This window comes from Rhipicephalus microplus, chromosome 1 (genome assembly GCF_043290135.1).
Source record: "Rhipicephalus microplus isolate Deutch F79 chromosome 1, USDA_Rmic, whole genome shotgun sequence".
In the NCBI taxonomy this organism is placed as follows: Eukaryota; Metazoa; Arthropoda; class Arachnida; order Ixodida; family Ixodidae; genus Rhipicephalus; species Rhipicephalus microplus.
Genome location: NC_134700.1, coordinates 208,074,931 through 208,090,330, shown reverse-complemented (window position 1 = coordinate 208,090,330; position 15,400 = coordinate 208,074,931). Strand labels below are relative to the sequence as shown.

Sequence of the window (15,400 nt, the reverse complement as noted above, 5' to 3'; positions counted from 1 at the left end):
GTACAGGCGGCTTCACAATAGACCATACAGTCACACTATAACTGTCAAGTAATAGTGAAATGCGCAGTATACTACTAATCCCTATACATAGATTTCATAGATTACAAGAAGGCATTTGACTCAGTCAATACATCAGCAGTAATGCCGGCACAATGGAATCAGGGCATCGACGAACACTACATAATCATACTGGACGAAATCTACATTGAATTCACAGTCATCATGGTTCTCTATAAAGAAAGCGACTGAATCCAAAAAAAAGAAGGGTGTAAGACAGAGAGACACGATCTTTCCATTGCAATTCATCGCGTGTTTAGAGGGGGTTTTCAGGTTCCTATATATGGAAGAGTTAGAGATAAAAGTTAGTGGAGAGTATCATAGTTACCTGCGATTCGCTGATGACATTGCCTTGATGAGTAACTAACGAATTACAGCTCATGATTACTGAACTGGACACGGAAAGCAGGAGAGTATGTCCAAAAATTAATATGCACAAAACTAAAGTAATGTGCAACAGTCTCTGCAGAAAACAGCACTTTCAAAAAGGTGGAGATACGCTGGAAGTTGTAAAGGATTATGTGTACTTGAGACAGCGAAGCGGAACCATGAGAGTGAATTAACTAAAGAATAAGAATGGAGTGGATAACATTCGGCAAGCGTTCTCAAATCATGAATGGCAATCTACCACTAACCCTCAAGAGGAAGGTATCTAACAGCTGCATCTTGCCGGTACTTACCTATAGAGCAGAAACCTGGAGGCTTACAAATAAAGTTCAGCTTGAATCGAGCACGATGCAACGAGCGTCGGAAAGTAAAATGATAGGCGTAACTTTGAGAGACAACAAGAAGAGAGGAGTGTGGGTAAGGAAACAAATTGTGGCTAAAGATATCCTAGTTGAAATTAAGAAGAAGAAATGTACATAGGCCAAGCATGTAGAACATAGGCAGTATAACTGACTATGTTCTTAGAGAAGGCAAACGCACGAAGCGTATACAGAAAGTTAGGTGGGCCGATGAGATTAAAAAGTTTGCAGGTATAACGTGGTAGCAGAAAGCACAAGACCGGGCTGATTGGCGGATCATTGGAGAGGTTTTTGCTTTGCAGTGGACGTAGTCAGGCTGATGAAGACTTATGACATCTAATCACAAGTTTACTTAAGATAGCAGCGGATTTTAAAGGTCAGGATAATTAATAAAAAAAATTGGCCCGAATCTACATGTTACACTGTAAATGTCGTCGAAAGACGATAGTCTTGCGTCTGGAGAGAGTGAACAAAACGTTTATTTGATGTTCTGTGCGAGACAATCGGTGAATGGTATTCTGAAGGCACTGCGTTAGAGTGCCTGGAGCGGCGTGTAGCGGAGGCGAACAAGCGCATCTAGGCACGTTAGACCCAAGCGCCATCTGGCATTTATCTTCAAAAACGAAGGCGTGCGCGACCGCGGAGAAAGATGCGCGCCATTCTCGGAGGTGATAAGGTGTAGAATGCAAAGTGACGGGTAGGTGCCACCACCATGTCGTTGTAACAAAGCGTTGGAAACACCTTCTTGTGCATCGCGTTGCACTGTCAGCGCAGCGCGATAAACGCTACTGTCCTTAGAGTTACTTGTGTGTGCCTCTTCTCGTATAAAGGCAGACATACAAAGCATAGATGAGTTGTTATGGCGCCTCATATATGCGCACTATTTGCTTTTTTAATTGACAATCGCACAAATATGAACGCTAAACCTTGAGCAATATTGGTGGGCGCTGCGGATGGGGTTTGCCGTTTGGTGCCGCTTGAGGTATCGTTAGGGCGGACAAACAGATAAATGTACAGACAGATAGACCAAAATTTTTCCGTCGAAGGTACCAAAGAAAGACTGTCATCTTTAAAATATTTGAAGGAGTTGCTCGTAAGAGAAGATTGTCTTAATGGTTGACATCTGCCCCTGGCGGAGCAGATGTCAACCATGCGCTTCTTTCCACGTGGCTTCTGAGAGGCGCTTCGGCATTGCCACAAAATACAACAGGGCACACGAACCCCGAGGTAGGAATGCGCTGCCAGACGTTAAGTCAGTCGAGGATTCGAGTCACCTCCAATGTCTTTATGAACAAAATGGTCATTCACCCAAAAACAACACGTAAATACTTTCAGTCATATGTGTCTTGTTTCTAGGTTGAGATACTTTATTAGTTCTTTCTCGTGTGCAGGTTGGTGGCAGTTACGTTGCACTGGGTGACTACGAAGCAGTGGACGTTGGCGAGGCGTCCCTGGTGGAGGGCCAACCCGTTCAGGTACTGCGCGTGGGCTGCGCCGGCTGGTGGTACGTGCGCTGCCTCGGAGGTGGCGGCCGCGAAGGCTGGGTGCCTGCCGCCTACCTGGGTCCCAGCGGCCGAGTGCACCACACTGCCCGTTCGTCACCTTCCGTCAGCAGTCAAGGTGAGTATATAGCGTCGTAAATGCGGACCGATTGTGCTTTTTATTCTAAACATCGGCTCTCTTTTAGGCCTGGGCTGGACCACAGATGAGTGTCCAGGGTAATCGTTTTCTGGTTTCCAGATACACCCATGGTTGGCGCGACTGCCTCTGTCGTTGTAGTGACTATAAGTTGTTGATGAAAAGATATTTTTAGGTGACCTTGGCAGGAGAGATGATAACCATTGTGAGGCCGCACAGGGCGTCAGCGTGACAGGAAGAAAGAGACCGGCTCTTGATTACGTTAGCTGCGCTCATTCCGAAGATGGTCAACACTGCTAGTACACCCGAGGAAGATTTCGCTCGTTGCAAGGGGCAGTGTGAATTGCCGGAGAACTCTTCCCTCTTTCCACAGCTTGTAACTGGCTTCATACATATATCTTAACGCAGCTCTTTTCGCGGTGAGTCAGAGGGCTGATTTCCATGCAAGACATACCAACGGCATCCGTGATTAGTTAAATTTATCACGCCGGCCTCTCACAGCCAAGTTTGTTGGAAACACCCACATGTCTTACTGCTCGACTTAGCTTGGAAAACTGTCCGTTGTATTAATCAGTAGCAATAAAAATATGTTCCGTGCGTTACTCGCTGTACCCCGGTGCTGAATCAACGAATAGAAATAGTGAGTTGCTTCATCTTAGTATCAGATTACATATGAGTGAGACCAACCCAATCATAAATAAGACGTGTTTTTTATTTGTGGAAGCTACAGCTACATGACTATACCCTACGTCCATTCTTACCGGTTTCTTTGTTGTGCGTAAGATTTGTACCCACCTTAGCAGTGGAAGACTATCATTCATTTCGTTGAAAGTGTGTTACTCGACGAGGGACAAGAAGAGGAGTGCCCAGGACATGCGCATGTCTTGTGCACTCGCCTTACTGTCCCTTGTCTAGCAACGCCTTGTTTCAACGAAATAAACGTCAACCCACACGCCAAACTTAGTATCTTGATGAATTATTTTGACTTGTTGTGCGGGTTTCACCTGAACCTTGATGGTATTGCGATCTTTCACATTTTTCAGTTCATCCTTTTCTTTCTTCTTTCAGATTCAGGCACTGGGGGCCTTCACCATGCCATCAGCCGCATCAGCATGGCTAGCAACCTGAGCAGCACTAGTCTCGACGGCGGCATGTGAACTTACACGCATCACGCGCTGTAAATAGTGTACAGGCAGAGAAAGTGATAAGCTGCAACTACAATTGAGATCTACTTATGGCTCTGCTCCCGCATACAAGAGGGGAAAAGGAAGAAGTCTTTTTGCCGTCACTTTTCCGGCAGCAACGCACATTCCAAAGATATTAGTGGCATTGTTCACATCGTCTCTGAGCATTTGCTAGACCTTCCACTATTCGCTTCAGCAGCAACGTGCCGTCGCTTATAAGACTAATATGTACAAAACGCGTGAAAGACATGTACAGTGAGAAAAAGAGAAAAAGTTAGAAAAATTATATTTGGTTGTTTTTCTTCTTCTTTTTTGACGTGGCAACCGTTGTGAATATGAATACCAAAGCGTATAAATATCGGGTAACTGCTTTGTGATCTTGCCGGGTGTACCTCACTCGTAATTTTTGTGATTATACGTGATGTGTTACGGGATGCGCCGTAGCTGCAGGCATGTGCTGTGCATCGGATATTTTGTAGCGTAGCTACCCAAACATAAGCGTATTCTCCTTTTAATCGTGTCTTCATGTTTGAAGCTGCGAATGGTAAAAAAAAAAAGTAACTATGATGCTAATTGGAGCCTCACCTGCAGACAAACTAGCAATATTTGCTTGAATGTCTTTGGCAAATCTAGCTATGGCCGGCGCGCTTCATAATATATTGTGACTCTGACTCGACAGTTCGGCCTGATATTGTTTTACCGAATATACGTGCACTCCTACCATGGAAACCTCGGTGATGTCGAATCCCTATCGCGAAAATTTACGCGTCATGCAGCATTTCACCAAATATATGTAAGTAAGCTCCGACTTGGAGCTAGGATATAGGGTAGACACTTCTCGGCACTGTATCTTCGAGATAATACACGATCGCAGCTATGTTTTACCGTGTGATAGGGATAACCACCACGACGGTTTCTTCAGGGCGTCTTTTTGCGCGGCAAAGATTGCGCACATTCATTAGAGGAACGTTCCTCTCCGAGTAAAATCATCATACCTCACAAGAACTTTTGCTGCTTTTGTGCATTTAATTAGTGGTATGGCAACAGGTGTGTACTTGACCAAACCGACGTACCCTTCATCACTGTATATATATACGCAGACTAGCAAAGTTTGGTGTTCTTGTTTCATGAGTTGCGTTTCGTTGTGCTCGTGGATCGGCGTGCCAGTGGAATTCGTGACGTGCGGTCATGTGATGTCCGTGTGGTTTTTTGCTGTTTGCCCCACGCGCTCCCCGCTGTTGCTTTTGACTCTTACTCGAGCGTTTGGTGCAAAAGTGAGCTGAGGAGTTTTTCGCACGTGCCCAAGTTTGCTCACAGGCACCCGAAATGCTTGGTTTCGTTGTTCGCCCACTACCGCGAGTGACCGCGTATGGCGCTTTTGATGCTCTTTCGTACTTTGTATTGACGCGACGTGCAGACCGTTAAATTTTTTGAGACAAGCTTTACCGTGCGATTCCTACGACAACAGCTCGGCGTTTTTTCACCTCGTTTCGGTTTTCTCTCCTCTCTGACGCGTGTTGTACATAACTAACAGAGGCGGAGGATTTTCCGCTTTTAGCGTCGCGAGGGGATCTGCGAGCCTGCTTTGCCGTAACAGTTTTTTTTTTCTTCTTCTTCTTAGCACCCAGAGCAGACAGAACTTCTTGTAGAACCAGGAGATGCCGTCTACCAAAGATTTATTGCATTGCAGAGCTTTGCAAAATGAGTTCAAAGTACTCTGTAACCAAGGGCAACGAATGTGTAAACTATGCTGAAATCTATAGCTTCCTGGCGCGGTCAGAGGGAGAAGCCTCGTCGCGAAACTTTGTCGTTTCCTGTCTTTTTATTTCTTTTTATCTTTTTGTTTCCCGGACCACTGTGACGCTACACGTGAAAGTTGGTCGTTCCAAAGTTGCGTTCTATCGCTCAACTGCTTTTGCAGCTTTTAGTTGCTGTTTGCAGCCTGTACTTTAAGACTGCTAAGCAGAAAAAAAAAGTTCAATGCTGAACGCTGTGCTACAGGAATGTGTGCCTTCAACTTTGAATGACAAGCTGAATGACCAGGGCCGTGCCATAGAGAGAAATGGTGTTTTATTTCTACAGAAAATGCATCGACACCATGCCCAACAGATGCGTTTTTGTGAGGTGGTAGGACAGCCGAAAAAAGTTTGTTTTCTCACGCACCTTTCAGCGAGAGTGGTCGATTCTTTGTTCTAAGTTTAGTGCGACGATGTTCTCCTCACTGTGCTGCCAAAGCCTTAAACCGAGTTTCTTTCATGACGAAGAAGGGGCGCTTTGAATACCAGATTCTTTTTTGCCCCTTCTTGTCGTTCGTACATGCCACACGTCTTCCAAAGATCGGACTGACGTCACGTGACATCGCTGACATTTTGTCGCGTATCGAGAGAAAAATATGTGCATGGCAAGGAAAGACTACTTTCGCTCTACTACAGCTGACAATAGAGAAAGCGAGGGATTGCTGGCGCTGAATGTTCTGTGCGGCGTACGTTGTCGAAAGGTCCCGCTCAACGGGGTCAACATCGTTCCCTTAGGAAGGGCTAAAGGCTACTTATAAAACTGAGAATCACATCCACGAGGCCTAGTGTTGCCGCTTTCTTTTAGATTCTCGGGGCTGTTTTTCCACACTGCAAGTAAATGGCAATTCGTATTACCAAATGTGTCTCTCCAATCTCAAACAATTCAAAGCTAATATAATTATTTCAGCAATCCCACCTGATCATATAATATATGGTACATATAACAATCTGATCTTACAAGAAGGCTGAGTACGAAGTTAACAGTGTATAGGACCTTTTGTGGATCTTGCTAAGACAGCCGTATCTTTCATGTAAATATTTCGCGCAGTCTTCTGGATCTCGAAGGTTTGCACCCCGAGATATATTCAGGCAGCTGTTTTGCATGTACGGATCAGAAGACAAATGAGGAAAGTGCTATGTAAGGCGTGTGAGAAAGATGTTACCAAAGCATACCTGAGCTCGTTGCTCGTGCTTGTTGGGAGAGATCTAGCTACAACGGAAGTATAATGAATGGCTTATGTTTTCGCTTGTTGGACGAGATCAAGTCCCGATCGAAGTATAACGAATTGTTAGGGTTCTCTCAGAAAGCCTACGAGTGAGAATATTGTGTATTCTGTGCGAGTCGACACCAAAGATAGAAACGCAAGAATGTGCAAAAAGGCGAGAAAAAATTCTTTCGGCTTCTTCCCCCTTTGATCTTTTCTCGCGTAACCAGGCAGTTGTTTTGCTAGTACACTGAGAGGCTACAGCTTGGCGTCACTGCCCACTACAACTTCGACAAACATATTTGACTGTGGTATCGCAGAGCATCGTTAAAGAGGTGGCTCGTTCTTTAACTCTGCTAAGAACGTGCTGCAATTGACGCTGGTAATTCTAATAAAAACGGTCGCGCTTAAGTTGCTTTGCGCAAGTATGACTGCCACCTGATTCAAAAACCAAAGTACTCGTAGTCATAACCGTGGACAAGTTGTAAGCAGCGTATTATGCAATATCGTCATTCTAGAGCTCGAGTAGCACAAATGATTCGTTTGGAGGACCAAAACTAAGACTAAAGCTCAATACATAGGGCCGTAATCGTCTCTTAACGCCCCTTTCACTAAGTATAGCAGTGCAATTGCAGAAAAGGGTGATTTTTCTTCATGCCTCGAATTGAAGAGCCAGTCTTGTTGCTTCGAAAGTAGATTTTCTTTACCGCTTGGATGATTTTCACATCTCGGACGACCTTTAAATATAAGCCACATTGGTTTGTATGGCTCTAGTGTTAATTCCTATATGGCAGAAATTAAGTTGATATGGGACCTAGTGGCTCAGAGGGCTTATAGGTTCGGTTGATATGATTGACACATAGTTGACATCACCTGTCGACTTCATCCGTGCTGCTACATCTGCTAAAAGTTGAAATCTGCCTTGTCAAGCAGCCTCTAAGCCGAACAAAAAAAAAAGAACACGCAATTAGATTTGAAATGGGTCTCCCCTGTTCGGCGAATGGTGTTGAATTCAAGTTCGAGTGATGAATAGGATGCGTTTCGAGACTATTGCGCTGACGTTGGTGCATTGAGGATGAGCTCTAGCTTCCGCCACGACCTTGTTTTTATTTTCCTTCACACGGCAGCTCTTATATTGTGTATGTGTTGTCTACGTGTTCAAACTTAAACGACGCGGTCCGTGCACGCGTTCATTGCAGTTTAAGTGCACGTTCATCCTGCCTCGCATATGTGCAATGCACTGTGTACGCCTCCGCACTTACAATAATGTAAAAGACGGAGACGAAGAAAAAGTGAAACACGCTGTAAATAGCAGTGTACTTGTGTCGCATTGAAAGTCATGTGTTGTTCTGTGTCTGCCAAAGAAAAAAAAAAGAAGAAATGTGTATATGAACATTGCACTTGTGGTAATTTATGTTCGTTCTGAAATTTAAGAGGCTTGTGCATTTTCAGCGCCTGATGCCATTAAAGAAAGTTTGGTTCCGAAATGTCTGAGTCTCTTTCTGTCTTTATCCGACGTCCACGTGCATGCGCGCATACGCGTGTGTATTCAAATATTAACACTGCTGTTCATTTTATTTTGACATAATGTTATGACGGACTAATAATTAACGATGTCGATAAATAGGCGTAGTATAATGAATTACATTACATTTGTGCCGCCTCTTAGGCGTCACCTTATATTGTCACAAAGACACAGGGACGCAAGCGCAAACAGGGAATTCACTTTCGGCACCAAAGGCCAAACGCACGAACATCAGAGCACGCGCACACAAACCTACTTCGTTATCCTCCTCAGAGGCTGGCCGCTATAGTTGCCAGCCAACCTTTGAAGAGCGACCGTCCCGGTCAATTGACTAAGATGCTGGAGATGGCCATGGAGAAAAATGGTCATGTCAACAAAAACAAAAAACTAACCCCTCGCTGTTGTAGATAAAAAGAAAATTTCTAAGTGTTCATAACTCGCCGGTGTGGTACGGTTTTATTCGTACTACGTGGACTACTTCTAAATGTTGGACGTCGTCGGTTTAAACTGGTATCGGAGCTTCGGGGACCTACCTCGTAATTCAGGTCACTGATGTAGCGTACAACTTCGTAAGGGCCAAAGTAGCGTCGCAATAGCTTCTCCGAAAGGCAGCGATGTCGAACTGGTGTCCACACCCATGCATAGTCACCTGGTTGATAGTGGACGTTCCGTCGGCCTTGCTTGTAACGGCGAGTGTCGGTGTCTTGCTGCATGCGAATACGGTTCCATGCAAACTGACGGGCTTCCTCGGCTTTCTGAACGAAGTTGTGAACGCTGTTATTTCCACTGGTGTCCTGGTCTACGGGGAGCGTATCGTTTAACGGCGTTGTGACTTGACGGCTGTAAACAAGCTCGAATGGTGTTAGGTCTGCGGTATCTTGCACTGTGGTATTGTAAGCAAGCGTGACATACGGCAAGATTTCATCCCATGTTTTGTGCTCTACATCTACATACATAGATAGTATGTCGGCCAGTGTTTTGTTTAACCGCTCCGTCAAGCCGTTCGTTTGGCGATAATAAGCTGTTGTTTTCCGGTGGTTGGTATGCGTCAGCTTGGTGACCTGTTGGAATAACTCTGCCGTAAATGCTGCTCCGTGATTGTTTATAAGAGCAGCAGGTGCACCATGACGCAAAACAATGTCGTGGACGAAGAATCTGCGGACTTCAATTGCAGTTACCCTAAGCACAGCTTTGGTTTTTGCATAGCGAGTCAGAAAGTCGGTTTTGACAATTATCCGCTTATTTTCTCAGGATGACGTAGAGAATGGACCGAGGAGATATATTCCCACTTGTTGAAACGGTGCTGGAGGTGGATGTAAAGGCTGGAGGAAGCCGATGGGCTTTGCGGTTGGAACTTTACGCCTCTGACAGTCAAGGCAGGTTCGGACATAGCGCTGAACGGACGAATACAGCTGTGGCCAGTAGTACTTTTGTCGGATGCGCGCTAATATCCTAGCAAGGCCTAAGCGACCGGCAGAAGGATCGTCGTGGCACACCTGCAAAACTTCCTCACGCAGTGCCGTTGGAACGGCGAGGAGAAACGTTTCCCGGCTGCTCTCAAGATTTCTCTTGTAGAGAACATTGTTGCGCAGGCAATACGATGTTAATCCACGTGAGAGCAGGCGTGGGACGATGACACCTTCTCCGTGAAGATGCTGGATGACAGGAAGTAGCTCAGTGTCGTCACGTGGAAGTTCAGCCATCAACACCACATCGACGATGCCAATAAACGGTAAATCTTCTTCAGTGTCGGATGACGTCGGGGAAGTAGAAGCACGAGACAAGCAGTCAGTATCTGTATGCTTATGTCCTGATCGGTAGACCACCATTATGTCGTACTTTGAAGACGGAGGCTCCAGTAGGCGAGGCGGCCTGATGGATCCCGTAGATTGGCAAGCCAACAGAGCAAATGGTGGTCACTGACCACTCAAAATGGCCGGCCGTATAGGTAGGGTTGAAACTTGCTAATGGCCTAAACGACTGCTAGGCACTCTTCTTCGGCGGTAGAGTAGTTAGCCTCTGTTTTTGCGAGACTGCAGCTCGCGTAAGCGATCACACGCTCTATGCCGTCTTACCATTTAATTAGAATGGCTCCGATTCTAACGTTGGTGGCGTCTGTGTGAGTCTAAGTGTCGGCAGTGTCGTCAAAATGTGCCAGAACTGGAGCTGCCTGCAGTCGATTGCGTAGCTCTACGAAGGCTTTTGTTGTTTTTCCGTCCAAACGAAGGGCACATCTGGCCGTGTCAGTCTTGTAAGAGGTTCCAGAATGTTTGAAAATCCTTCGACAAAACGGTGATAGTAGGTACCAAGTCCGAGGAATCGCTTAACAGCGTTCTTGTCTCTAGGACAAGGGAACTCGGCAACGGCAATCAACTTTTCCAGATTTGGTTAAACACCCTCCGGACTCACCACGTGGCCGAAAAACTTGAGTTCCTGATAGCCAAAGTAGCCCTTTTCGGGCTTCATAGTAAGGTTTGCTCTCCGTATTGCAGAGAGGACACTTTAACCTTGAAAGATGTTTGTCAAACGTGCTTGAAAACACAACGATATCATCTAAGTATACAAGACACGTCTGCCACTTTAGTCCAGCGAGTACAGTGTCCATCATGCGTTGAAATGGGGTGGGAGCGGAACAGAGACAAAAGACAGCACTTAAAATTCGTAGAGCCCGTCGGAAATCACGAACGCGGTTTTCTCATGGTCGCCCTCGTCAACTTCAATTTGCCAGTACCCTGACTTGAGATCTAATGATGTAAAAAACTGGGTATGGCGTAGAAAGTCTAAGGCGTCATCAATCCGTGGCAGGGGGTAAACGTCGCGTTTTGTGACTTTGTTAAGCCATCGGTAGTCGACGCAGAAGCGTAGTGTGTTGTCTTTTTTTCTTACTAGGAAGACAAGTGACGCCCACGGACTTGTCGAGGGTTGAATGACGTCACCATTCAGCATTTCTTGAACTTGATGCCTAATCATCTCTCTTTCTTTCGTGGACACACGGTATAGATGGTGGCGAAGAGGCAGCGCCGACTCCTCGGTAACAATGCGGTGTTTTGTAACGGTAGTACCTTGAACGTTCGATGCTGCGGAGAAGCAGTCCGGGAATTCTGTCACAAGGTCTAGCAGCCGATCCTTGTGTGAATCTGGCAAGTCTGGATTAACGTGAATGTGGCGTCCTAGGTCAGCACGAACTTCTGCATCCGGTGAAGTCGTATCCAATGTGCCGACATTGGAAAAGTCTGCGATTTCACTGAGGAAAGCGACAGCGGTGCCCCTAGGGACATGCAGAAACTCATTGCTGAAGTTGGTCAGCAGAACTCTAAGGCGTTTATTTTCTAACCAAACAGGGCCTAGGGCTATGTAGATGTTTTGTTTGAGCAGCCGCGAGATATTTGCCTCTGCAATACCTTCATAATTGTTAAGTTATTCGAAAACATCGCAGGTTACAAAGGTCAACATGCTACTCTTCGACGGTAACGTGACGTCATCGTCGACAATCCTCAACTGTCATGAGGGTTGTTGAGGGTCAACAGTTGAGGGTTGACAGTTGAAGGTCGACAATCCTCAACTGTCGTAACTGTCGTGAGGGTTGCGCGCTAAAGCGTGTGCCGTCAAAAAGGTCACCTGCGACTCTTGCAAGTCAATCACGGCTCCGTTATCACGCAGAAAGTCCTGTCCGAGAACCGGGTCCCTCGAACAACTCGGCAGTATTACAAAATCTCCGAGATACGTAAATCCGTGAATACTGACTCGCGCTGTGCATTGTCCCACCGGAGTGAGAAGTTGGCCTCTTGCCGTACGTATCTGGGACCCAGCCCACTGGGTAGAAGCCTTCGTCAGCCTGCAGGCAAGACCCATGCTCATAACGGAAGTGTCTGCTCTAGTGTTGATTAGCGCCACTTCTTCTTCTTCATGCACGGTTACCGCAATGTTTGCTGCTACTACTCTTCGTACCACGTTTGACTTAGTCTGTACATCTTTTTGCTGCCGTCGCTGTCGTCGTAGTAGAAGATCTTCCGTAGAGTCAGCGTCAGCGGCCTCACCTCTGTAGGTAGCTGAACTCAGTTTTTCCGACCTGCAGGACTGTGTGAGCGGCGTTTCGGAGCACTGCGTGAATAGGCTGGGTTTGGTGATCTGTAGTGAGCAGGTGACGACAAGCGGGGCTCCTGCGACCGTTGTTCAATATTGCGACGATTCGAGATAAAACTCCCTATTTCCAGTGGTCGCTCGCCAGGTCATGGACAAGGGGCACTGGGCGAAAATCCACACGGCGGTATGGACATGTTCGGTCGACGTGTCCGGCTTTCCCGCAGAGGAAACAAAAGGGCCTGTGGTTGGGTGTACGCCAGATGTCACTCTTCTTCAGTCGTGCTTCGGCGATCAGCGGCGGGCTGCGAGGACAGATTGATGATTGATTTGTGGGGTTTAACGTCCCAAAACCACCATATGATTAAAGGAGACGCCTCATTGGAGGGCTCCGGAAATTTTCACCACCTGGGGTTCTTTAACGTGCACACAAATGTGAGCACACGGGCCTATGACATTTCCGCCTCCATCGGAAATGCAGCCGCCGCAGCCGGGATTTTAGCCCGCGACCTGCGGGTCAGCAGCCGAGTACCTTAGCCACTAGACCACCACGGCTGGGCGGCGAGGACAGAAGCCCACCTCTATTTGCTGAGCGCGTCGCTCATTGGGGTAAAACACGCTGGTTGAACTGCACGATGGAGGACGTCGCACTGCTTCCACGTAGCTCATTTCGACGCAGTGCCGCTGTTGTGGCGCATTGGACTGTTGGGAAACGTGAACGGCTTGCCGTAGCTCGGCACGTACCATCTCCGCAACGGAGAGCTGCTCTGCAGGTGAAGCAGTCACCTGCATCTTTTATAGCTCCTTCTCTATGAGAGCTCTGATGAGCTCCCGCAACGCGCTGATGTCATTGCCGAGAGTGACAGAAGTGACCTCACTTGGATGTACACCACGGTTACACTGCCTGGCACGCTGTTGAAGGGACCTCTTCATGTCAGTGGCTTCCTCGTGGAACTCCGCAAGTGTCGCTGGTGGGCCTCGAATCAGGCCGGCGAAAATCTCTTCTTTAACACCACGCATTACGTGGCGAATTCTTTTGGATTCGGTCATAGAGGGCTTCGCACACTTGAAAAGCCGGTCCATGTTCTCTAAGCCGTGACCCTTTTGTTACGGCATTGAACCCTTGCTTCTATAGCACGCTCCGTTGTCTCTTTCCTGTCCTCTTGAGCAAAGGCCTTGAGGAACTGCCGGTGAAACTCATCCCATGACGTAAGCGTTGCTTCGTGGTTCTCAAAGGACGTTTTCGCGGAGTCCTCGAGAAAGCAGTACACATAGCGTAGCTTATGCTCTGGGCTCCAATCATTGATGACGGCGGCCCAGTCGAAATGCTCGAGCCAGTCATCGGCATCTTCAAAAGCAGTTCCATGAAATGTCTTGGGCGTCTGGAGCTGGTTGACAACCACGTGCGCTGGTGCTGGTGCGGTGACATTAGGGGGTGTTTGGTTCATAGTCCTTTGATGTTCAGCAGCAATCTGTGCTGTGGCTCGAGTCCCTGGAGACGACGGCTGGAACGTACGTGCACAGGGGTAAGCTTGGCTGAGCTACTCAATGGGCTTGAGACAGGGGTGCTCTATGGGGACCACATCATCTACCGTACCCCGCACTTCTACCATAAAATGTCACAAGGACACAGGGACGCAGGCAAAAAGCAGGGCTTTTACTTTCAGGACCAAAGCCCGAAAGCACGAACACCAGAGCACGCTCCCAAGGAGCTACTTCGTTATCCTCCTCAGAGGCTGGCCACCTACCTTGCGTCAATATCACTTGCTGAGCTACACGAGAATACGGTATGGGTTATTGCGGCTTACAGTCGGTCAGAACGTCGGTGTAAATAAAAGTTAAACCCACAGTCCATGCAGTGTTTCCTTATGCTTCAGCACGAGTCTTCGCAAGGTCTAAAAGTCGCGCTTCGAGGGTCTCATCCCTTGGTCGGCAAAACTTTTCTTTTGATAACTTTGAAACGTGGTCATGGAGTAGTTCAAATGTTCTTGTGACTGCTTTTAAATCAAAAAATTTAGTGCTCTGGCATATTCAATTGGATTCCGGCACTCATGCGTAGGAAAAGCCCACATCTTAGGTTGGAATGACGAATGCATTAGTTTTTGACATGCGTATACGATTTACACTAGCACAGAAAATTCAATTACGGTTTGAAAGGAAACCATGCAGGTTGCACGGCCATTTTTCACAGGTGATTAACAAGCACGCCGTGTTTCTGGCTGGTAGAGCTTGCATTTATTTTCAGGTTGTAACAGATTATAGGTCAATACACACGGGGTTAGATTGCATTATGTATATCGATAAGCGCAGTTAGGGTCTAATGTGCATGCCCACTAAGCGTAGTCTACTTCAGCAGGTCATTGGCTGATCACACACATAATACTGAAAGGATAGAGGCGTTATTAAACGCTGCTCACATCAATGAGTGTGAGCTGTGGACAGGTGTTGCCGCCAGCCCATGGCTCATGTTGCGTGGTGGACGTGCTTCTTCTTGAAGGGCATGAAGGGCACTAGGGTTGCGGTGGAATGGAAAGTTGGGCAAGCTAGATAGCTTGCATGATTGACACAGCGCCAAAGATGAAGACTGAAGAAACACACATCGCACAGGATGGGTGCTGTCTCTCAAGTGAAAGTGTTATTTCACAAAACCAAAACAGGAAAACAACGTACATAGCAGACACGCGCATTAAGTGAGACAGCAAAGCAAATAGTTTCACACCAACACGTGCGCATCCTTATGATACAGACTTTCAATACATTTCCCCCGATATTGCGTGAGTCAAGCAGGTATAAGCAAACTCCTTCTCTGTCAACAAAATCGACGCATGGCCCACGCATGCGTCTCCCATTCTTTTATTGTGAAGCGCTTTTCACGAGTTAACTTTCTGTTGTGCCTAAAAAGCATTTCCACGTCCACAACCTCTGGAGAGCAGCCGCAACTATTACAATTTGATGCTAGGTGGGATGCGTTATCATTCTCCAAAAACTGATTATGCTCCTTTAAGTGAACGTTAATACATGTGTGAAGAAGAAGATGTGCCTGCAGCAAGCAGCATCGCCAACGCCCGGCTCTCTCGGCTCGTGCTTCAGTTCGTTGCTGTGCCGATCGCTGGACGGTTCTTCACGCTGTCTCGTCGCTGTCTTTAACGGCTAATAAACCTCCTCACAT

At 47.0% G+C, this 15,400-nt stretch overlaps 1 protein-coding gene across 5 annotated transcripts in view; it reads left to right on the top strand.

The window, feature by feature from the left end:
* The window catches only part of LOC142804441 (guanine nucleotide exchange factor DBS-like), a 314,163-nt gene extending 310,252 nt beyond the window's left edge, over positions 1-3,911 (top strand). For all 5 annotated transcript variants that reach the window (XM_075891114.1, XM_075891113.1, XM_075891117.1 and 2 more), the window contains 2 exons: positions 2,195-2,423; positions 3,510-3,911. In XM_075891114.1, coding sequence (XP_075747229.1) covers positions 2,195-2,423; positions 3,510-3,598 — 318 coding nt within the window. In that variant the 3' untranslated portion in view covers positions 3,599-3,911. The remainder of the gene's footprint in view (positions 1-2,194; positions 2,424-3,509) is intronic.
* The last annotated feature ends 11,489 nt before the right edge of the window (positions 3,912-15,400 follow it).